General features: G+C 42.1%; 1 protein-coding gene across 1 annotated transcript in view; it reads left to right on the top strand.

Moving 5' to 3' along the window:
* PDE4A (phosphodiesterase 4A) overlaps nt 1-24,566 on the top strand; it is a 662,166-nt gene that overhangs the window by 106,329 nt on the left and 531,271 nt on the right. Inside the window, exon 2 of the mRNA XM_063449472.1 lies at nt 7,820-8,046. Coding sequence (XP_063305542.1) covers nt 7,820-8,046 — 227 coding nt within the window. The remainder of the gene's footprint in view (nt 1-7,819; nt 8,047-24,566) is intronic.

The following is a 24,566-nucleotide window of genomic DNA, read 5'->3' on the forward strand; positions in this document are numbered from 1 at the left end:
CAGAAATGTAAGAAATACAGACTGTTACGTGTTTATCTTCTATGATAAAAACGTGGTTAATAAAAGAATCAGGTTGAATCTTAACCTAAATGTTAACATATATTCCCTATGTGTGTCCAAAGTCAAGAACTTCATAGGTATCTTTTTTGCCATTGCAAGTTCCAGATTGGCAATGGTTAAACAAACACTTTAAGTTCCATAACCACTACATAGTGTTGTAGTTGTTATGGTACCAAGAGTGCCCTAGTCCTCCCCTCTTATTGTAAGTAGTCAAACCAAGGTAGATTAGCTTGACTTCTTACCAGACACCTGCCGGGCAACATCCTAACCTCCACTACATCAGCTCCCTTCTCCTGGGTTAAGCCCTATAGTTCAGGGCTAGTTTATTGACAGACTGTCAGTTGATCGCTGTCAGCCAATGAGCTAAGCCTTTGCTCAGATATAGATCTTCGGCTGTCTGGCTGATGTAGTGAAGTCGGGAACAGCACCCAGAAAACACAAATGAAGAAGTCAAACTACTTTAACCCAGTATGACTACTTTCAATGGGGTAGGACCAGAGCGCTCCCGGCACCATGACCACTACCTAATCTCGTCAGTAGTCCAGTTAACATTTATGACACAAAGGAACATGGATTGTAGGTGTCAGGTCCCCTGCCCCAGCGGCTCTGGTCCCTGTCTCCAGACTGGTAGTGTTTCTTATGCTGCACGCTCCAGAGCAGCATCATTATATGTGTGCCAGACCCGGTCATGTGACCCGGCACACAGTGATGACCTCAGAGACCACAAGGGAGGGAAGAAACACCTCCCACATGTTGTGGTTAACACTAATTGGAGGTTAGCCAATCAGACACACCCTGTGTGTATATAAAGTAACCTCTCCGTTGCCTCAGTGCCCTGTTGTGGTCTTTGGTTTACCATTGAGCGTTGCACTTGTTATTTGGATTTCCTGGTTACTGATATTTGTCTCTCGTTATTCCGTCTCTCTGTTTCCCTTGATCTCGGCTCGTGTTTTGACTATCCCTTTTTGCATAATCCGACCATTATAAGGATCGGTATTGCAATTCTCTCTACTCTGTCCTGTCTGCGTGTTAGGGTGAACGTTACAGTAGGTGACTGCCGCACAATGGATTACAGTTTTTTTTATCAGATGCTCTGTGTTCTTTTAAATATATATTACTGATTTAGTAATTGATATCACAATCCAGTTCAGTCCTGATCCGGCCAGGGCACAGATTTTCATTGTTTTCGTTTCTCCTCCTCCATATACTATGCTCATTGGCAGACAAGAGTAGAGCTTACAACAGTGATTGACAAGAAGCCAAGATGGGGGCTCTCCGTTCCAGGATTGAGATAAACACAGCTGCGTGGATTTCATTTTTTTTTATTTTTTTTTTTTCAGACGTCAGAAATTCACATTAGTTAAATATATGGGATAAGTAAGCATAATAATACATTATAATTTCAATATTAAATCCTGTTAAGTGACGGTTCCTTTTTACAAAAACAGTGCTGGATCTTAAATAGGCTGTGAGGGCGTCAATATCGATATATATGGTCCTCTGTCGGACCTGCACACATAGCATAGATATATACTCAAAGTGCTCAGACACCACTGACTACAAAGGTACTCCGGGGGACAGATCCAACCTCTTGCATTGTAGATGTCTATAACAGAAATGTGAGATACCCTGAGCGTTGCTGTGGAGCAGTGTAAATAGAATGGACAAATAACAGGCTACTTGCTGAAACATAGCTTTTATTTGCATAAAGCCCAGCAATATGTTCAGTGCAGACACGTCGGTCAATTCAGGCGTAAACCCAAAAATACCCTGCATCAGTGTGGACATGCTTATAAGTTGCTATAACCAAGATCTGTAAATAATAACACAATTAGGCTTAATTAGACTCAACCATAAAGCAAGTGAAACTAAAATTTAAAGGGAAACTATAGTGCCAGGAAATAAACTCGTTTTGCTGGCACTATAGCTTTGGCACACCCCTGTGGTGCAGAACGGGTTAATAGCCCCTTTTGTCACTTACCTGGGTCCAGCGCCGATATCCCTTGGCTATGGCTCAGCTCTGCCCATGCTCCTCCCTTGCCGACGTCTACCGTCGAGGAGACATAATGTACATGCACAAGATGCACATGCACAAGAATTAGGATCTTCCCATTGTAATGCATTATTCATTGCTTTCCTATGGGGATTCCGGCAACGCTGGAGCGTCATTTGAAAGACCAAAAGTCGTCTAAGCATCCAGAAGTCCCTCTAGTGGCTGTTTGATAGACAGCCACTAGAGGAGGAGTTAATCCTAGCAGGTAATTATTGCAGTTTATAAAAACTGCAAGAATTACATGCTCAGTGTTAAGGGTGAAGGGAGTTTGTACCCAGACCACTTCAATGGACTGAACTGGTCTGGGTGCATACAGTGTCCCGTTAAACAAAAATAAGGGCCTGTTAAAATAATCGAATTACTTAACTAAGGACTTCTCTGCCTCGTTTGACTAACCGTAACAAACAGCCATTGAAACACAAGTAAAAGCTTTTTAAAGACACATAGCAACATCCATTGTTCTAGATTTTAAAAGAACTCTCCAAGCACCAAAACAACTACACTTTGTTGTATTCTTACAGTTTATTGTATAGTTACAAAATGTTGTGTCATTACAACTTATTGTGTCATTACATCTTATTGTATCATTACAAAATATTGTGTCAATAAATCTTATTGTATAAAAAAGTGTACAAAAAGTGAAAAAAATGAACCTCACTTCGATCACGTGAAGATCCGGGTGCTAAACTGGACCAAGGGCCAGCACCAGCCCCAGGAAGTAGATATCAGTGGTAGAAAGAGGATCCAGGCACTCCAAGTAACTTCAAATGTGTTTGAGACAAGTGACACACCACAACTTTTCGACCACTGAAAGGGTCTTTGCCAAGTTGGGAGTGCCTGGATCCTCTTACTACTACTGATTACAAATTATTGTATCATTACACCACATTATTTAATCACATTGTATTATATCAGAACAGGATTTTGCATTATTACAGCTCATCGTATTATTACAGCTCATTGTAAAAAAAAAGGGGTGTAGTGCCTCTAGTTTTCGTCAACCTGTTTTTAACAAGATTCCATACAAATGTATGGTCAGATACAGTGGTGTTTTGTGGTTTTGTGCTACCCTAGGCATGACAAAACTCAGCCCCCCCCCATGCACTGCCCCCTCTGCTCTGCCCCCTTCACATCACCCTCTCTCCTGCCCCGCCTCACCTCCCCCCCCTCGCCCCGCCTTCTAAATACACATACACACTCACTAACAGACACATACAGTCACTAGCAGACAAACACATTCACTAACAGACACGCATACACTCTCACTAACAGACACACACAAACTAACAGACACACACATAGTAACCCACTCCCAAACACACACACTCACTAACAGACACACACACACTCACTAACAGAGACACACACACACACTAACAGGCACACACACTCACTAACAGAAACACACTCACTGACTAACAGACACACAGACACACACACACACACACACACACTCATTCATTCACTAACAGACACACACTCACTCACTAACAGACACACACACTAACACACTCACATTTTTTTAATTCAATCCCCCCAGCCTCCTTACCTTTGGTAATACTGGGGTGGATTATCACTTTCCGTGGGGTCCAGTGGGGCTGCTGGGCTGCTGGGCTGTTGGAAGGCCGGTCACTGCAGTCGGCGAGGGAGAACTAACCGTCATGTTCAGCTCCCTTGTGCGCCTCGTATGACGTCATATTCCCGGCTCCGGCATCACTGCAGTGTGCTGTGGGAGCTGAGCAGGAGAAACAGTGCTCCCTCGCCGCCTGCCCGGAAAGTTCCGCTGCTGCTAGCCTGGGGGGCCCTGAGGTGGCCACCTGGCCAGCTCCTGGGCCCCCCAGGACAAGAGGCTGGCAAGGCATTTGCCAGGGCATTGGGGGGCGGCTTTTTTTTGCCGTCCCCCCAGAAATAGCCGTCCAAGGCAAATGCCTTGTCGGCCTCGGGGTAAATACACCCAGTGTCAGATAATGTACAAGCAAATCACCTCTTGTCTGTGTATACGGAAAACTCAAAGCATTTTGCTTCTTGTCAGTAAGGTGTTGGGGGTATTCCTTACATTTAGTGTTTGCAGTTATGGTTTATATTACCGTATATACTCGAGTATAAGCCGAGTTTTTCAGCCCATTTTTTGGGCTGAAAAACCCCAACTCGGCTTATACTCGAGTCATAGTCTGTATTATGGCAATTTGCATTGCCATAATACAGACCGGGGGAGAGGGGGGCTGGCAGAGCTGTAACTTACCTGTTCTGCAGCTCCTGTCAGCTCTCTCCTCCTCCGCGCCGTCCGTTCAGCACCTCGGTCAGCTCCCAGTGTAAGTCTCGCGAGAGCCGCGGCTCTCGCGAGACTTACAGTGTGAGCTGATAGAAGGAGCTGCACAAACCGCGCGGAGGAGGAGAGAGCTGACAGGAGCTGCAGAACAGGTAAGTTACAGCTCTGCCAGCCCCCCTCTCCCCCCCACTGAACTGCCACTGGACCACCAGGGAAGGAGAGCCCCCCTCCCTGCCATGTATCAAGCAGGGAGGGGGGACGAAAAATAAATATAAATAAAATAAGAAATAATAATTAAAAAAAAAATAATAATAATAAAAAAAAAAATTTAAAAAAAAAAGGGGGTATAAGGACCACTGTGGGAGGGGGGGGGGGGGGTATAAGGACCACTATGGGAGGGAGGGGGTGGGATAAGGACCACTATGGGAGGGAGGGGGGTATAAGGACCGCTATGGGAGGGAGGGGGGGGATAAGGACCACTATGGGAGGGAGGGGGGATAAGGACCGCTATGGGAGGGAGGGAGGGGATAAGGACCGCTATGGGAGGGAGGGGGGGGGATAAGGACCACTATGGGAGGGAGGGGGGGGATAAGGACCGCTATGGGAGGGAGGGGGGGGATAAGGACCGCTATGGGAGGGAGGGGGGGATAAGGACCGCTATGGGAGGGGAGGGGGAAGTAAGGACCACTAGGGGAGGGGAGGGGGAAGTAAGGACCACTAGGGGAGGGGAGGGGGAAGTAAGGACCACTAGGGGAGGGGTGAGTCAGGACCACTGGGGGAGGGGGGTGAAGGAACACGGGGGTGGGGAGGTAAGGACCACTGAGGGAGGAGGAGGGGAGGTCAGGACATATGGGGGGGGCAAATATCCTTGCACCGGCCCTGCACACACTGCATTCATACACACACTGCATTCATACACACACTGCACTCATACACACACTGCACTCATACACACACACTGCACTCACACACACTGCATTCATACACACACACACTGCACTCATACACACACTGCACTCATACACACACGCTGCACTCATACACACACGCTGCACTCATACACACACGCTGCACTCATACACACACACGCTGCACTCATACGCACACACTGCATTCATTATACACACACTGTAAATAAATATTCAATTAATATATTTTTTTTAGGATCTAATTTTATTTAGAAATTTACCAGTAGCTGCTGCATTTCCCACCCTAGTCTTATACTCGAGTCAATAAGTTTTCCCAGTTTTTTGGGGAAAAATTAGGGGCCTCGGCTTATATTTGGGTCGGCTTATACTCGAGTATATACGGTAATTGATTTCTTAGTGCTTATCCTATCTCTCGTATTTGCTGTGCCATATACACTGTAGCCCGCTGTATAATGCTCTGACAGTTTCCAAGGGTAATTAGACACATCTCTTAAGAACAGTTTGACTTGCCCGGGTCCGCTGGCTGACCGCCACCACATCCTTATACCCTAAGAATCTCCTGCACTTAGTAAAGTCAGGCGGTGCAGGGAGCCACTCACTGGGCGAGCAGCTGACACTCAATGAGAACAGCATAACTTAGCTCAGTGGAGCTAACTAAAGCTCATTGCTGGAGCTTTTAGTTCCAGAGGTGGTGGCGTCAGTGGGCACCCAATGGACCCCAGGGAAGTTGTAAAACTATTCTTAAATTATTTAAGTAATTACTCTTGGAGGGCGTCAGGGCACTCCTCCCAACATAACCACTGTTAGGTCTGTATGCAATTTAAGTGCATAGTGTGTGCTGTCTGTATGCAATGTTTATGTTGTGTGTGCTGGATGTATGCAATATGTGTGGTGTGTGCTGGCTCTGTGTAGTGTAGAGTAGCGTAGCTCTGTTTTGCATCTCTCACCCTATTGCTTAGCATTTCTGGTAGATATTACTGGATCTCTGGTGATCCAGTTGGTTGCGATATTCCCTGGAGATGTAGTCCCGAGCATGTGGTTTGCAACAACGAGTACGCTCAGACTCACTAGAGAGTGCAGGGCTGTGAGAGAGCAACCACTGAGGTATGCACCTTTTGGAGGTATAGACCTCACACTTTTAACCCCGAACCTGCCCTGGCGCTTGCCCGCTGTAGGGCTAAAATCCAAAGAAAAATGCTTGCCCGGATACATGATCCCAGCATCAGGCAATTTAAATTCCACACCCTTTAATTTTAATTTAAAAAGTCATAAATAAACAAACCACTATGGGAGATAGTTATCAAGGCAAAACAGGTGCTGCTCTTGAGCAAAGTGCTAATTGTTGAGTCATGTTTTGGTTTCTAAGTTGACTGGTCCTTATCTGCTGGGCCCCCAGAATAAAGTGTTTTTTTTTTCTTCTGATAAATCTCCCTCCAAATCTATTTAAGCATTACAAATACCAAGTGTACTTTTCGCAAAGAAGGAATACATTTCAGTGTGATGGGATTTATGTAGTTGTTCTGTTATTTTATTTTTATCTCGTTCTCTATAGATACAATCTCAGGTGACTCTGGCAAGACGGAGAAATCTAGCCTCCCCGAGATATGTTTGCTATGTCTCATGTGATTTAAACTGCCAGTTTCGTAAGTCTTGAATTAAATCAATAACAATTTATATTGGGGTAAAAATTGTACCCTTAAGTAATTAACCCATAGAGGAAATCGACTAATCAGAAAGTATTAAATAGATCTTTCTGTAGCTTTGAAGCAGTATGAAAAAATACAAAATACAACAACTGTTACACACACGGATGGTAGGGGCGAATATACTTTATGATCAGGTCAATAATTCTCATTAGTGCCAAAGTTGAGAAATATTATAATAGTTTTTTTTAATTCTATAATGTGCAAATAATTTATATTTCACTTTACATATTACACAAGTTGCAAGTAAGTTAACAGTGGAAATCATTGCGTAAAGTAATGCATACATACCATAGTTACAGAGAGACTACTGGACCTGTTGTTGAGGGCTTACTATCTGGTGGGAGAATGAGGGAACCAGAGATAAAATACAGTGGAACCACATAGACATACGACTAGATTGTGGGCAAGATTTCATTAGGCAGACAGGATGGCTGTAGCCAAATATAACCCTGATTGGCCAACTTGCAGGCAGTCTTACAACCTGGAACACAAGCATGGTGGGATGATATGTCACCTTTGTGACCAGGCATATCACTGATGATGCAAGTTGTATGACTGGCATTGACACTCCTTCTTCAGTCTTATAGTAAAAGTTTTCAAGAATAGTTTTTTTCATAGTGGTTAAAGGATACAGCCTTACAGGACCGTCATCCTTGGAGTAAACACCTGCTGTTTACTACAAGATATGTTAGCAAATACCACCAACAGTGTTACAATAAAAGTGCTTGATTAAAAAAAAAAAAAAAAAAAATTGCTTAAGGTTATTCTCTTAAGGTAAAACGTGCTTTTTCACTTCACACAGAAATCCAAAGAAGAGTCCGGGAGGTACAGCAGATCCTACACTTCTTCAAGTACCCTGGGTGCCGACCTCCGCAGTAGGCGAAGACGACCCTCCTCCACCCTACAGGTTCCACCATGGAGACCAGGGGAAAGGGCTCGGTCACCTGATTATGACAGCATGCAAAGACCCACAACTCTTCCCTTGCGGATACCTCCTCGAATTTCCATCACGCATGTTGACAATGACAGGTAGGAAAACAAATTTCTGTTCTATCTGTTACCGTAAAACTGAACTGTTGTTGGCTTCATACTGTTTATTTCTAGTTATAAAAATAGATTATATAGAGCAACAAAATAAGTTATCTTGAAAGGTTATATGGAGTAATAGGAGGAGTTATAGGGAGAGGTTATATGGAGTAATAGGAGGAGTTATAGGGAGAGGTTATATGGAGTAATAGGAGGAGTTATAGGGAGAGGTTATATGGAGTAATAGGAGGAGTTATAGAGAGAGGCTATAGGGAGTAATAGGAGGAGTTATAGGGAGAGGTTATATGGAGTAATAGGAGGAGTTATAGAGAGTGGTTATATGGAGTAATAGGAGGAGTTATAGGGAGAGGTCATATGGAGTAATAGGAGGAGTTATAGGGAGAGGCTATATGGAGTAATAGGAGGAGTTATAGAGAGGTTATAGGGAGTAATAGGAGGAGTAATAGGGAGAGGTTATATGGAGTAATACGGGAGTTATAGTGAGCGGTTATATGGAGTAATAGGAGGAGTTATAGTGAGAGGTTACATGGAGTAATAAGAGGAGTTATAGAGAGAGGTTATATGGAGTAATAGGAGGAGTTATAGAGAGAGGTTATATGGAGTAATAGGGGGAGTTATAGAGAGAGGTTATACAGAGTAATATGAGGAGTTATAGATAGAGGGTATATGGAGTAATAGGAGGAGTTATAGGGAGAGGTTATATGGAGTAATAGGAGGAGTTATAGGGAGAGCTTATATGGAGTAATAGGAGTTATAGAAAGAGGGTATATGGAGTAATAGGAGGCGTTATAGGGAGATGTTATGTGGCGTAATAGAAGGAGTTATAGAAAGAAATTATATGGAGTAATAGGAGGAGTTATAGGGAGAGATTATATAGAGTAATAGGAGTTATAGGGGTAGATTATATAGAATAATAAGAGGAGTAAAAGGTAGAGGTTATATGGAGTAATAGGAGGAGTTATAGAGAATGGTAATATGGAGTAATAGGAGGAGTTATAGGTAGAGGTTATATAGAGTAATAGGAGGAGTTATAGGGAGAGGTTATATGGAGTAATAGGAGGAGTTATAGGGAGAGGTTATAGGGAGTAATAGGAGGAGTTATAGGGAGAGGTTATAGGGAGTAATAGGAGGAGTTATAGGGAGAGGTTATAGGGAGTAATAGGAGGAGTTATAGGGAGAGGTTATATGGAGTAATAGGAGGAGTTATAGGGAGAGGTTATATGGAGTAATAGGAGGAGTTATAGGGAGAGGTTATATGGAGTAATAGGAGGAGTTATAGGGAGAGGTTATATGGAGTAATAGGAGGAGTTATAGGGAGAGGTTATATGGAGTAATAGGAGGAGTTATAGGGAGAGGTTATATGGAGTAATAGGAGGAGTTATAGGGAGAGGTTATATGGAGTAATAGGAGGAGTTATAGAGAGAGATTATATGGAGTAATAGGAGGAGTTATAGGGAGAGGTTATATGGAGTAATAGGAGGAGTTATAGAGAGAGGTTATATGGAGTAATAGGAGGAGTTATAGGGAGAGGTTATATGGAGTAATGGGATGAGTTATAGGGAGAGGTTATATGGAGTAATAGGAGGAGTTATAGAGAGAGGTTATATGGAGTAATAGGAGGAGTTATAGAGAGAGGTTATATGGAGTAATAGGAGGAGTTATAGAGAGAGGTTATATGGAGTAATAGGAGGAGTTATAGAGAGAGGTTATAAGGAGTAATAGGAGGAGTTATAGGGAGAGGTTATATGGAGTAATAGGAGGAGTTATAGGGAGAGGTTATATGGAGTAATAGGAGGAGTTATAGGGAGAGGTTATATGGAGTAATAGGAGGAGTTATAGGGAGAGGTTATATGGAGTAATAGGAGGAGTTATAGGGAGAGGTTATATGGAGTAATAGGAGGAGTTATAGAGAGAGGTTAGGATTTACCTTGTATGTAATTGAAAACTATACATAACTTGTATGCAATCTTCTTTCTGCCTGTATGATAGAATGGAAACATTGTTTAGTTATTTGCTCTGTAGAAATATATTTTGTTTATATTTATATCAGAATGTTAAGCCATCTTTTCCATCTATATCTAACCACATTTGAAGTGCCAGTAATGAGGTTGCTGTTTTAAATCCCAAATTCCATCCATGTTTATACTCAGGAGCCTGCATGAAAAGTGTTTGTTTTTTTATGACTAACTTGCCGTTTGTAGCAAATCATAGACAATAAAAACAGAATTAAACCTTACTCTTAAACTTCGGCAGCAGCGTCATATATATAGAGTGGGACAAAATCCAGAGTTGGGTTTGAGAAGTCAATAACTTTTGTTATTAATGAACCAATTTCAATTATATTACATTCAACAAATGCCTAACGTATGGAGATTTGTTTGACTAGGTATGGAAGAGGACATCTTTTAAATGAGATCCTTTTGCCGCCTCGCAAAGTCAGACTCTTTGATTGCATTGTTCAATAACATTGATTCAAGTTTGAGGCTCTAGTGCTTGAATTTCTGCACAGATATTCTCCTTGAGCTGCTCAAGTGTACGTGATTTGTTCATTGACACCCGCTCCTTCAGATATCCCCACAGGAAGTAATCGGGAGCTGAAAGATCGGACAAACGTGGCGGCCATTTGATCTTGAACTTATCTGCTTGCTCAATAGTTGTCTCAGTAGGTCCACTCTGGCCCTCACTGTTTGGCCAGAAGCCCCATCCTGTTGAAACCAAATTACAGGACGATTTTCCACTTCAAGACCTAAAAATATTTCAATACTTTTCAGCAATTTTGAAAATAAAATTCCACTGTTTTTACACGTTGTTCCTTTGTGAAATTACCCATGATGAATATGAACCTGCAACAGAAAAAATGGAACTACTAACAAATACGTTATTTATCAAATCCTACTCTGAATTTGGGCCCACCCTGTACAGTGAGGGAAAAAAGTATTTGATCCCCTGCTGATTTTGAATGTTTGCCCTGACAAAGAAATGATCAAATATATACTTTTAATGGTCGGTGTATTTTAACAGTGAGAGACAGAATAACAAAAAATCCAGAAAAATGCATGTCAAAATCGTTATAAATTGATTTGCATGTCAATGAATGAAATAAGTATTTGACCCCTTCGACTTAGTACTTGGTGGCAAAACCCTTGTTGGCAATCACAGAGATCAGATGTTTCTTGTCGTTGGCCATCAGGTTTGCACACATCTCAGGAGGGATTTTGTCCCACTCCTATTTGCAGATCCTCTCCAAGTCATTAAGGTTTCGAGGCTGACATTTGGCAACTCGAACCCTGAGCTCCCTCCAAAGATTTTCTATAGGATTAAGGTTTGGAGACTGGCTAGGCCACTCCAGGACCTTAATGTGCTTCTTCTTAAGCCACTCCTTTGTTGCCTTGGATGTGTGTTTTGGGTCATTGTCATGCTGGAAAACCCATCCACAACCCATTTTCAATGCCCTGGCTGAGGGAAGGAGGTTCTCACCCAAGATGTGATAGTACATGGCCCCATCCATAGTCCCTTTGATGAGGTGCAGTTGTCCTGTCCCCTTAGCAGAAAAACACCCCCAAAACATAATGTTTCCACCTCCATGTTTGATGGTGGAGAAGGTGTTCTTGGGGTCATAGGCAGCATTCCTCCTCCTCCAAACACGATGAGTTGAGTTGATGCCATAGAGCTCGATTTTGGTCTCATCTGACCACAACACTTTCACCCAGTTCTCCTCTGAATCATTCAGATGTTCATTGGCAAACTTCAGACGGGCCGGTACATGTGCTTTCTTGAGCAGGGTGACCTTGCGGGCGCTGCAGGGTTTCAGTCCTTCACGGCGTAGTGTGTTACCAATTGTTTTCTTGGTGACTATGGACCCAGCTGCCTTGAGATCATTAACAAGATCCTCCCGTGTAGTTCTGGGCTGACTTCTTACTGTTCTCATGATCATTGAAATTCCATGAGGTAAGATCTCGCATGGAGCACCAGACCGAGGGAGACTGACAGTTATTTTGTGTTTCTTCCATTTGTGAATAATAGCACCAACTGTTGTCACCTTTTCACCAAGCTGCTTGGCGATGGTATTGTAGCCCATTCCAGCCTTGTGTAAGTCTACAATCTTGTCCCTGACATTCTTGGACAGCTCTTTGGTCTTGGCCATGGTGGAGAGTGGACAGGTGTCTTTGATACAGGTAACGAATTGAGATTAGGAGCACGCCCTTTAAGAGAGTGCTCCTAATCTCAGCTTGTTACCTGTATGAAAGACACCTGGGAGCCAAAAAACGTGCCAATTGATAGGGGATCAAATACTTAATTCACTCATTGACATGCAAATCAATTTATAACTTTTTTGACATGCGTTTTTCTGGAATATTTTTTTTTTTTGTTATTCTGTCTCTCTCTGTTAAAATACACCTACCATTAAAATTATAGACTGATCATTTCTTTGCCAGTGGGCAAATGTTCAAAATCAGCAGGGGATCAAATACCGTTTTCCCTCACTGTACATAGATCAGCGCTGCGGAATCTGTTGGCGCTTCATAAATACCAGTAATAAATAAATAAATGGAACCTAAAAAGCAACAAAATGTATACATAACCTTCATTCTATTATTAATGTTTCTGTTTCCACATGGTAGTCATATGTTGTATATGATAGACACTTCACTCGCGTGCTAGTATTGATTAGTTATTTTAGAGCACAGCCAAGATATTTATCATCAGTTTTCTAATGATATCTTCTGGGATTTACTTTACCAGTTCTATAATCTCAAATATCATAAATCACTAAAAGATTAACATTGAGTTGAATCAAATCCACAGATAAGACACAAGCTAAGTAAACATGTCTGGGTTTTTAGCAAAACCCGAAGGGCTAAATATTCTGGCAAAATAATGCATATAGTAGATTTATATAATGTATATTGATACAGAGTTATGGCACTGTTTTTGAGAGCTTAGAATCTAATGGGAGAATTTAAAGGGGCTGGATGGACACAGATTGTGGGCAGGTATTTATTGACGAGATTGGTTGGCTTGGGTGGCTGGATCGTTCGGGAATCTGTCTTAGATTATAACGGGATTTACGTTATAGGCTTCTCTGAATAGATGGGTTTTAACAAGAGGTTAGAATACGGAATGTCTCCCTTTAAGAGATATAGTATAAATACACAGTATAAAATAATATGGCAGCCTCATGGTGTGTTTTAAATGCGTGTTGATGTTGTTCATTGTCAAATCCACCACTTTTAGTTAGTTTTTTTAAAGATACATATTTTTATTATGAATTATAATGTTTATAACCAGGAAATCAAAATGTTAGTGAGCCATATTTCAAAATGGAGGAACCAAACTGTATGAACCTCCTTGGAGCAGAAGGAGATGCTTCGAGGATAAAAAGCTGACTCTTAAAACAGTATCCTATTGGTCTGTGAGCCTGCTGAACCGTGGAATGAAATGTGAAAATTATTTGCATATTCAGTGGAATTCTGGGACAAATTTTGAAACACACTATTTCAGAGCTGTGGTGTATGAGAGACATTTTCAAAGGTTTGCTCTTGGCTGTGTGAGCGACTCACACAGAAGGGAGCTTGTGTCATATATTGATCTTACTACAATTTCAATACTATTTACCTACATGTTAAAAGATGTATTTCGACCTTTGGATCAGATCCACACTTTTCTGACGTATCCTCTATATTACAAAACTTTGCAATCTATTTTAAGTCAGTTGCTGTACCATGGGGTCATAATTGTTCACTAAAGTGTGAATTGTTAGACTTCAAAGTCAATCTACAAAATTTCAGCCAAAAAAGATAAACTGACGTTGAATTCCCAATTCTAAAAACGTTAGTGAAGTGTCCTAAAAACCAACAATCCATTGTTAAGGGAGTCCGCAAAAATGTGATTTCAAATCTGAAATAGGGATAGCTGTCTGTGTTTATTTGAATATTCAGCCTTGCATGCTGGGAGAGGTGTTAAAACCCACTCTTTCAGAGTTGCTGTGTCCGAAGAAGACTATGCCAATAGGTTGCATTGGTACGAACAGTGGCAAAATTCCAGAATATTAATAATGTGGGACAGTGTTCTGCTTATTAGTCTTGTTATTGTTTAATGCAGTTGTGGTGTTTTTAAAGTTGTCTTTCATCCCACAATTGCCTTGGGTGGGTCCCTATACTTTTAGTAGTGACATGGTTAAATAGGCTCTGCCTAGGGTTGCACACGTGTAATATTCCAATCACTAAATTTCATTAATGATAAGCAAGGGCGGAGATCAAGAGCAACCAAGCTGTTCTTTGCATTTCCAAAAACTCCATCTGACTTTGTCAAGGATGACAGGACGTTCAGTCACTGGCCAATCTGCCATATGCTATTTGTGTATGTGCCGTGACGCTGCAAATCCCTTTGTAAAATACACATTGCGGTAATGATTTTGCATATTCTGCTTTGTTTTCTGTCCAGTGACATTTTCTTACTGCCGTTAGAGTTGGTTGTTCATTGTTTTTACATATGCTAACACAATCACAAGGCTAAACATGGGGTTTAGTACAAGCACACATTAGATAAAAGCATGAATTGTACCGAAATTCATCCAAATATAATTTATTAGAAAGGTATATTTTATGTACATCCAGAAAGCTAACTAATATGTTTTTTTTTTTTTTTTTTATTATTACAGTTTTTTTTATTTTAATTATATTGCCTCCTGGCACTAACAGAATATACCATGAGAATGATTTGCATATATCAAGAATCCTGTGTGTGCACGTACGCGCGCGTTTGTTTTTGCGTGATGGAATGTATAACTAGATCCTAAATATTTTTGTTCAGTTGTAAAAAAAAAGTATATATGACTCCAGTTTGTTGGAGTGCAATGGAATTCTGACTTTGATTTGCTGAGTTGTCTGGGGTGACTTTCTGGACTTTCTGAGCAAAGAACTCGGTGAGTTGCAGGCAGGTTCTGCTTTACTTACCATTAACAAATACTGTAAATATACCAAGCTACATCTAAATCGGAACTTGCTAAATGAGTGAAGTTTTAATAAATGAATATGTGCACTCCGCTCTGAGAATCTGTCCACTCACTGTAACCTTGCTGTGCCGAACTAATGAAATATAGTAAATATATTAACTGATATAGAACATAAACTCCTAGCTTCTTTATAGTACTTAATACAGTTTAACCCCTATAACAACCCTAACACCTATAGCACTCAAAGAAAACCTTATATACCTACCATTCTCACTGATATTATCTCCTCCACTTGTTAAATAATCGTTACCTTTGACGAGAGCCTGTTTTTTTTTTTTCCTTGTAGTTTAAATAAACTAGTATTGTAAACAGAGCTCTAGTCTAGATATTGAGACAAGGCTGACGGACATTTAGTATTTGTAAAACAGGCAGGTTATATTTTTTAGAGCCAACCTGATGTTCTTTCATAGTCAAAGAAGAGACATTTGTAAATCCATTAACTCTGCTTAAAACTGCTGAGAAGAGTCTGATCAGAGCAACAAACTGTATAGAAGTCATGCTACCATGATGTTTCCTGTGATTAACAGGGATGTCAGACAGACTTTCTAGACCAGGGATAGGCAACCGTTGGCACTCCAGATGTTGTGGACTACATCTCCCATAATGCTCTTGCACCCATAATGCTGGCAAAGCACCATGGGAGGTGTAGTCAAAAACATCTGGAGTGCTGCAGGTTGCCTATGCCTGTTCTAGACAGACCAAATTTCACAACCCAGCTTTTTGCAGTAGGTAAATTACATAAATTATCCCATGACTTCCACCACCATGCAAAGCAATGTAGAAAATCATTTCTTCCATAATACCCTTACGCACCTTCCATTCCGCTTCCACGCACTAATCACCCAACACAGAAGCACATTTTCCACCTGGATACCGTTCAGTCCATATGCGTTGGGAAGATGGGACTATCATATTCTTCACCCTCTGAACGGGAGCTGAAGAGGCTCACGAGTTACAGGACACTTTTCCAGCTGCAGGAGAGGATGGAGGATATTGATTTCTAGGAATAATTATTATTATTTTTTTTTTTTCAAAAGGAGTTTGTAATGTGCCGTAGAGTTAAAATTACTGGCTTTAATCAGAAATCTGTATTTTCTTTACGTGGGAATTACATCCGCATACACAAGGATATCCCCAAAATTATGAATGTGGTAGAAAAATATATAAATTTAATAAATAAATGGTTACATCATGCAATTCTCATATTTACTAATGGCAAATTTTGCTTTATTAAGCTAATTTGCATTTCTCATTCAGCTCCATCCACTGTCTGCTTTAAAATCAGTAAAATATGTGAATTCTATATTTTATATTCACATGTAATAATTGAAAACCAAATATCGTGCAGATTCGCTCTGAACTAATCTGATAGGAGACACATTTGCAAAATCAATTTGCTCTTTGCAATGAAACTGACAGAATTCTGCAACATTTGCACACTGACTGGGCATGCCAGCAAGCAAATGTTTCCTCTTCTCTTCCTCTTTACCAGTCTGTTCTTCTTTCTTCTTTTCTATTTACAAACATAAGACAAGGTACGGACTACTAAGGTAGGGACTACTTTGTCTTATGTATTTTTCCTACGCTTGACATATCTTGACAAAGGATGGACCTTAAGGCAAGCTCCACTTCCTCTGTCAAGTATAACTTTTCCCAAAATACTCACATTTTCATTAAGTCGATCCCCTGTAATACTGTAAGATCACCTCTCTTACATTCGAGAGGAGGGGAAGTAAGGGCAGTTGAAGGCAGTGCTAGGTCACTGCCCAGTTTTTATAGGTGGCACCGGATGGGAAGAACATCCGGAGCAGAAACGAGGGGGGATTTAGAGGTAAAAACGGGGAACCTGTACCAAATAAAATACTCTTGATGGGAAAGGAACTATAATAGGGTACATGGGAGACAATTAAAAAAAAAATGATTGCCCATGACACGTTAGGAATATAAATTCTATAAAAAATAGTTCCATCATTTGGTTTAGGATTTCAGACATTTGCTTGCATATGGGCAGGTGGAAATCCAGTCTACATTCTCTAGAACATGGAGAACATGACCATTGAACACGGACATTGGTAAATTGATGTGCATGGGCCAGTTAAAATCAGTGTTCTCCCATGATCACAGATAAATGAATCATGGGCTAATCCTTCTGACAGATACAGATATACTTTTGCAAACACTAGCCACAGGCAATGGTGGGTTCGCTTGAGTTCATGGAATGGGAGCAAATTTCTCATACATATTCTATATTTTATATATTTTTTTTTTACCAACAGAGCAGTGTTCTGAGAATTGTATGTTTGTTTTTTATGTTAAGAAAAATATTACATAGTTTACCAAATCATAGGTGCCACACAATTGTCAATAGGGACTACAAGAGAGATGGAGAAAGACAAGTGGAACAGAAAACGGTGACGACACATGAGACAATGTATTTCTTCTGTGGGTGTAAAACTTGATCTGCATGAAATGCATGACAACATAAAAAAGAAAAAAGTGAAGTCAAGTTTGTAAACCGTTTAGGTTGCTTCTAATTGGAACCCATGCTGAGAGATCTTGAGGATACATGAAATATATTTGTTTGTTTCCACCTCTGGGCAACCGACAGCATAGCTATAAGAAAGACTACTTCAAGGTTGTGTGTTTTGTACCAAATGGTACCTTGGGACACTCACTCGCAAAAAAATCCTTTTATCAATTAATTTCTGCACATTTCCTAGCAACATGTTTAAGCATGATTTATTTAGTTTGAATCATGTATGGGAAGCATGTCCACTTTTAGTGTTCTCCTGGAAAGAGAGGTTCACAGGATACCACCCACAATGCCAAAGAGTTAATGCAATGAGATCTCATTCTTTCAGACTGCATGGGCTAAGCATCCTGTTCAGTCAATAATCTCATTTCACCTCTTTTGTTTCCTATCAGGTTCTGCTCAATACTCATTAATGTTGCTCCCGTGCCCTGTCCATGTCATTAACACGCAGACGTGGCTGTTTCCAGCCCCAGGCCTATTTACCATTGATTTCCGAGCACATTGAGTTAAGGATAGTCTATCCAACACCTTCTGCTAATACCAACACATCATTAACCCACTAACGAATCAAGGTATGTCTGCGTTTAGCTCAAAAAGAACATACAGAAAAGCGTTATGCATACATATCTTTTATATAGCACATGCACAGTGTAATTATTCACATTATACATTTAATGCCCGAGACACTGTCTATTTTGGCAGAAATTCACCCTTCTGGTGTGTTTGTCATTGTCTTGTTGATATTTGGTTTCAAGACATTAAAAAAAAAAAAAAAAACTTTGTCCTGTTTCACACATAGGAAATTTTCATTTATCTCCCCGGAGAGTTTAAAATACTAATTAAATTACTGCCTGTCCCTTCTCACACTCACCTAAAAAAAGAGTTAACTTCTAATCTAAATGACAGAGTGTCCAGCTCCACCTCTGGGAGAACAACACTTCTGTTGACTTTCTTGCTAATCCATAGAGCAGCAGTGAGGCGCAGGGTATATGATAGGCAATTACCTGCACTTATTATTATTATTATTATTGCCATTTATATAGCGCCAACAGATTCCATAGCGCTTTACAATATTATTAGAGGGGGGATTTAACTGTAAATAGGACAATTACAAGAAAACTTACAGGAACGATAGGTTGAAGAGCTTACAGTCTATAGCAGGTGGGATATAAAACACATTGGGACAGGAAATAGCAATCAAATAAGGTGGAAGCGAAGCAGAGCTGGAAGAGAGAGTAGAGTGCTGCCCTTTAGGAGAGTACAAGAGACAAGTATGTGAGGTAGTTACTCTGGGAGGCCATAAGCTTTCCTAAAGAGATGGGAATTTTTTTGCCACGTTACTGGACGCTCATGCGCAATGCCTGTAGGCTCATGTGTCCTTTTGAGGAGGTGACAAACCTAGTCATTCGCACCGAAGGCACCATCAGCGACATCGTACCATTTGTTTTCTTCCTGGAGCGTGCCCTGCGAAGAGTGCTGGATCAGGCCGTAGATGAGCGTGAAGAGGAAGAGGAAGAGTTGTGGTCACCATCACCACCAGAAACAGCCTTATCAGCATCGCTTGCTGGACCTGCGACAACGCTGGAAGAGGATTGTGAGGAAGAGGAGTCAGAGGAGGAATGTGGCTTTGAGGAGGAGGAGGAAGACCAACCACAACAGGCATCCCAGGGTGCTCGTTGTCACCTATTTGGTACCCATGGTGTTGTACGTGGCTGGGGGGAAGAACATACCTTCAGTGAGATCACTGAGGACGAGGAACGGGACATGAGTAGCTCGGCATCCAACCTTGTGCAAATGGGGTCTTTCATGCTGTCGTGCCTGTTGAGGGACCCTCGTATAAAAAGGCTGAAGGAGAACGACCTGTACTGGGTGTCCACGCTACTAGACCCCCGGTATAAGCAGAAAGTGGCGGAAATGTTACCGAATTACCGCAAGTCGGAAAGGATGCAGCAGTTCCAAAATAAATTAAAAAGTATTCTTTACACAGCGTATAAGGGTGATGTCACAGCACAACGGGAATCTAACAGGGGAAGAGGTGAAAGTAATCCTCCTCCTCCCAGGACCACGCCGGCAAGGACAGGATGCTTTACAGACGTGTTGTTGATGGAGGACATGCAGAGCTTTTTAAGTCCTATGCATTGCCACAGCCCTTCGGGGTCCACCCCCAGAGAACGACTCGACCGACAGGTAGCAGACTACCTCGCCTTAACTGCAGATATCGACACTCTGAGGAGCAATGAACCCCTTGACTACTGGGTGTGCAGGCTTGACCTGTGGCCTGAGCTATCCCAATTTGCGATAGAACTTCTGGCCTGCCACGCTTCAAGTGTCCTGGCAGAAAGGACCTTCAGTGCAGCAGGAGGTATTGCCACTGAGAAGAGAAGTCGCCTAGGTCAAAAAAGCCTAGATTACCTCACCTTTATTAAGATGAATGAGGGATGGATCCCGAAGGGACTGACAGTGGGCGATACATTCGACTAAAAAAGGCCTGATGAGGGGGACGTAACAGGGATTAAACTGATAAGAATAGTACTACTTAACACACCACTCCTATCTGATGGCACATTAGATTGCACGCGCAGTGCCCCAAATTTGAAGTAGGAGGACCTACCAGGCATCCTTTTCCATCTCCCGGTTCCTAAAATCGATGCCATATACACGTCCCCTGATAGGGGAAGTAACAGGCATTAAACTGATAGGAATAGTACTACTTAACACACCTTATAATAACGCAGAGAGAGGCAATGCAGAGAGAGGAGTCTGAAGAAGAGGAGTCAGAGGAGGAAGGTGGCTTTGAGGAGGTGGAAGACCAAACACAGCAGGCATCCCAGGGGGCTTGTTGTCACCTTTCGGGGACCCTTGGTGTTGTACATGGCTGGGTGGAGGAAGAGACCTTCAATGACATCAGTGAAGACAAGGAACGGGACATGGCTAGCTTGGTATCCAACCTTGTGCAAATGGGGAGTTTGCGGTTGTGCAAATGGACTGTTTGCGGTTGTTTGCGGTGCGTTAAACGGGGAGTTTGGTCTGTCACTGTGAATCGGGCATAACCCTTACACTACCTGATCGATACAACATCATACCTGATGTTTTAAAGCACGTTATTCCAAACAATTTAGGAATGTTAGGTGATTTATGCCCTTTATGGATTAAAACCAGACTCTGCATCAACTATGTAATTTTCCATGGGAGTTTTGCCATGGATCCCCCTCCGGTATGCCACAGTCCAGGTGTTAGTCCCCTGGAAACTACTTTTCCATCACTGTTGTGGACAGAAAGAGTCCCTGTGGGTTTTAAAATATGCCTGCCTATTGAAGTCTATGGCGGTTCGCACGGTTCGCTCGTTCGCGAACATTTGCGGAAATTCGCGACATCTCTATTAGTGGATGATTGAAGGAGAACAAATTAAACTATAGGAAACATTGCTGAATGTTTGTAAAGTTTTCTTTTTATTTCCTTTGATTTCTTGCTCATAGTTTCGAGGTAGAGGTGGTGAGAGGCTTCTATTGTTTGTGTTTATGTTTTCTGGGAATGTTGACATCTCTCTTTATCTGATTGTCATTAAATGAGGTATTGTTGCCAGAATATATAATGTGTATCTTCAGGTTTTGAAGATATTCATCACAATTATAATGATACCTAACGGCCTGACAATAGATGACGGAGGAAAAGACCAGCATCAGTAAAGATAAAAAAGCAAGTAAGCAAGAAATGGACAGAAAGATGTATTATAGAACCTTACGGTGGCTGAGATTAACTAAATACTTTCAAGGAGGTAAAAAGATAGAAACTGTAAATGGAAAATTGTAGTCTACGGTGAGATATTAGACTACCACAATACTGTAGGTCAAGCCAGGTCTAGAATTTCAATAGACAGAAAGGCTATAGGAATTGTCAATTAAGGTAGCAAACAAAAGAAGAATAAAACCATAAAAAATTCCATATTTTTTCAAAAGTGATTATGAACATCACCACTGCCTTGCTTCATTCCTGCATCACCAATGTCTTAATGATGATAACTTCTTGGTAGATCTCCATAAACAGATAGGGGCGAGCTTTGAAGAGCACAAGAATTAGTGTTAGATGTGGGGACACAAAAAGCAGAAGGCTAAGAGTAGGTGCACGGCAAATTAGGGCGAAGATCTCTGGAATTTAAATTAAGCCCCAGGCCAGTTTCTGCGGACTCTTGTTTTGATTGGCTGAAATTTGTGAGTTAAGAAAAAATAAGTCCCCATTGATTGAATGCTGGCTTGCTATTTTGTTGTTTTCCACGACAAATAAAAATTGGGAAAAACATTTTGTTTTTTGAAGTTGGTAAACATCATGCTTTGAAGAGCAAAGGAACTCGGATGTGGTGTGTAATCCGTGGGAACTAATCATTTTAAGCTTAACGTTCAGATGTCGTTTTCTGAATAATGTGCATATAATTTAAGAAGTATAATTGCTTCATATCTTTAGGGATTAAGTTGCCCAAATATGATATGCTTTTGAGCTATTTTAAAGGGTTGAACACGTGAAACAGTTTTTTCTTGTAACGCTACATGGACCCAGATTTATGATAATTGATTTTGTATGCAATGAACAATTGAAAACAATTGAAAACAGGCAGCAAGTCTCAATGAGACTTCAATCAGTGAGAATAGATGGGTGGGAAGATCAGATGAGAATTTTAGAGGGAGATTCTAAGAGCTGTAACAACCAACACTCTTTGCATCATTTGTGGTGCAAGGAGGTTCCTTGTCACTGTCTTCATCCAATAAATCAGTGATTTTCAAAAATCGTGCAGTTGTGCAACCACTCAATGTTCAAATGCATTACATGAGTTGCTTAAGTTTCTCCCTGTCTGTACACTTTTTCCTTCACACACAATATTAATAATAATAGCATTTATAGAGGGGCGTGGCCTGGACGCAGAGCAGAGCGGGCGCAAGACAAAGCTGCTCACACTCCAAACGCCGAATCTATCGGACAGAATGCCACAAAACGACTCCAAACATCGTCAAATGGGCCACCAACAAAGAGCTGCTGACAAGGGCTACGCGTTGGTGCCAAACACCAGGCACCGACTGCAGAACACCCAGCAATGCAACCCGAGGCCCACAAGCATGGCCGGCGTGGAGGAGGTGGCCGCTCCCCCGCTGCCAGCGACGGCTTACAGACAGAAACTGGGCCCACGTTCCCCCCCCTATGGACCGGCGGGGGTTATCCCGGTCCCAGCTACCCATTACCTGCTGCCAAGAAATGACGGGGTAAGCCGAAAACGACGGCCACTCTGTGCAGCCGCGGACAAGATGGCGGACTCCGCACAGACCCCCACCACGTGTGACCTACTGGAGCCGCTGGAGGTCCGCCTTGACAGGCTATTCACAGCCTTCTGGAAGAGGTTTGAGAGCAAACCGCGAACCGCGAAGCAGCCACCTAACCCACCCCACCCTCCCCACTACGCACCAAGCTTGTTCAGCCGGAAGGCTCATGAGACACACTCCGACAAGTGGCGGAGGAGACGGGCGAAGCCCAGGACACGCGGGCCACGCATACGGAGGAACAAAGGCTGCCACCAAGAACCCACCCGCAGGCCAGGGGGCACTACCTGCCATCCCCTAAACAGAATCCGCTGGGCTACACCACCGAAGCAAGATACCGTGAAACAGGCACCGGAACGGAACGCTGGCAAGAGGAACGCCTTACCGCTGCACGGCAACAGGATGCCCGCTCGCAACACCAGCCTCCTGGCTGCTTTCTCCACGGACTACCTCACCTGCCCTCACTCCCAGCGCACACGACTGGCCTCCAGGGAAGGGGTCGGGTGACCGGGACGGACTCTAGTTTCCAGCTGGCTGAGGACGGTCTCCCCCCCCTCTACAGGCATAGGCGGAGTAACCTGCCGACCACTTTATGGCAAAGCATATCTGTATTTTTTTTAATCTTTTTTTGTTCCTTCACAAAGTTGGACATAAACCTGCTATCCTGATACTGCGGTTGTTGTATACGCTATGCTGTAGCCAAGTCACCATCTTATATCCTGTACTAGTTGGTTTTATGCTGTACTTCACTGTGTTACCTATAGCTGTAATCACTCAGAGAGAAGGCCTAACAGGAATGCACGCATGTATCTGTCAAATCTATAATAAGCACGCTATAAGTATCCCTGGCCATCACACTTAATTGACAACCATGGGCACCCTTAACAGGCCTCCTCAGCTTGCCCACTACCATAAATGTATGGGGCCACAGCGGTTCATCTCTCAAGCGACCCTAGCTAACTAGCCAGCAATCTATTCTATGTTACCCAGCCACGCTAACTACTCGAGTCCGATATCATAGCTGCCATAGTGCTCCCACCCCAGCCGTACTGCTGACAGCGTGGTAGCCAAATCTTTAAATTAAGCTTCAGTGGCAACAGTCTTCCAAGCTGAAGTAACCCAGCGAGCCGTATAACGTAGTCATAAGCAGCTATTGTCTAAAGCCCTAGTCCTGCGCTATGTGACACACTGCGCCCGTTCAAATAACCTGTTATGTTGCATTTATCCTCCTGTTACTCCCTGGGCCTAGTACTACATAGCCATAACCACATGTGCCTAACTAACCAGACACAGCGACACCCAAAAAAATAAAATGAAGCAGACACACCTGAAAATGTATATCAATGTTAATGGTTGTTGCATATGTACATAAACTCACTGATATATTATACTTCTTTTGTCCTACCATGTTTAAAAATGTTAAAAAAAATGTGCTTACACTCCAATGCCACATATGTAGAAACCTGTGATATTGCTGGGATTATGTTTGCTGTTGTGGCAACGTATATCATCTTGTCAAACTATACACAAAAAAATAAAAAATAATAGCATTTATATGGTGTCAACATATCCGACAGCACTTTCATCTCAGACACTATCCATTACATATTAAATTCCGAGCACAAATATATATATATATATATAATGTGGT

This window comes from Pelobates fuscus, chromosome 3 (assembly GCF_036172605.1).
Source record: "Pelobates fuscus isolate aPelFus1 chromosome 3, aPelFus1.pri, whole genome shotgun sequence".
Lineage (NCBI taxonomy): Eukaryota > Metazoa > Chordata > Amphibia > Anura > Pelobatidae > Pelobates > Pelobates fuscus.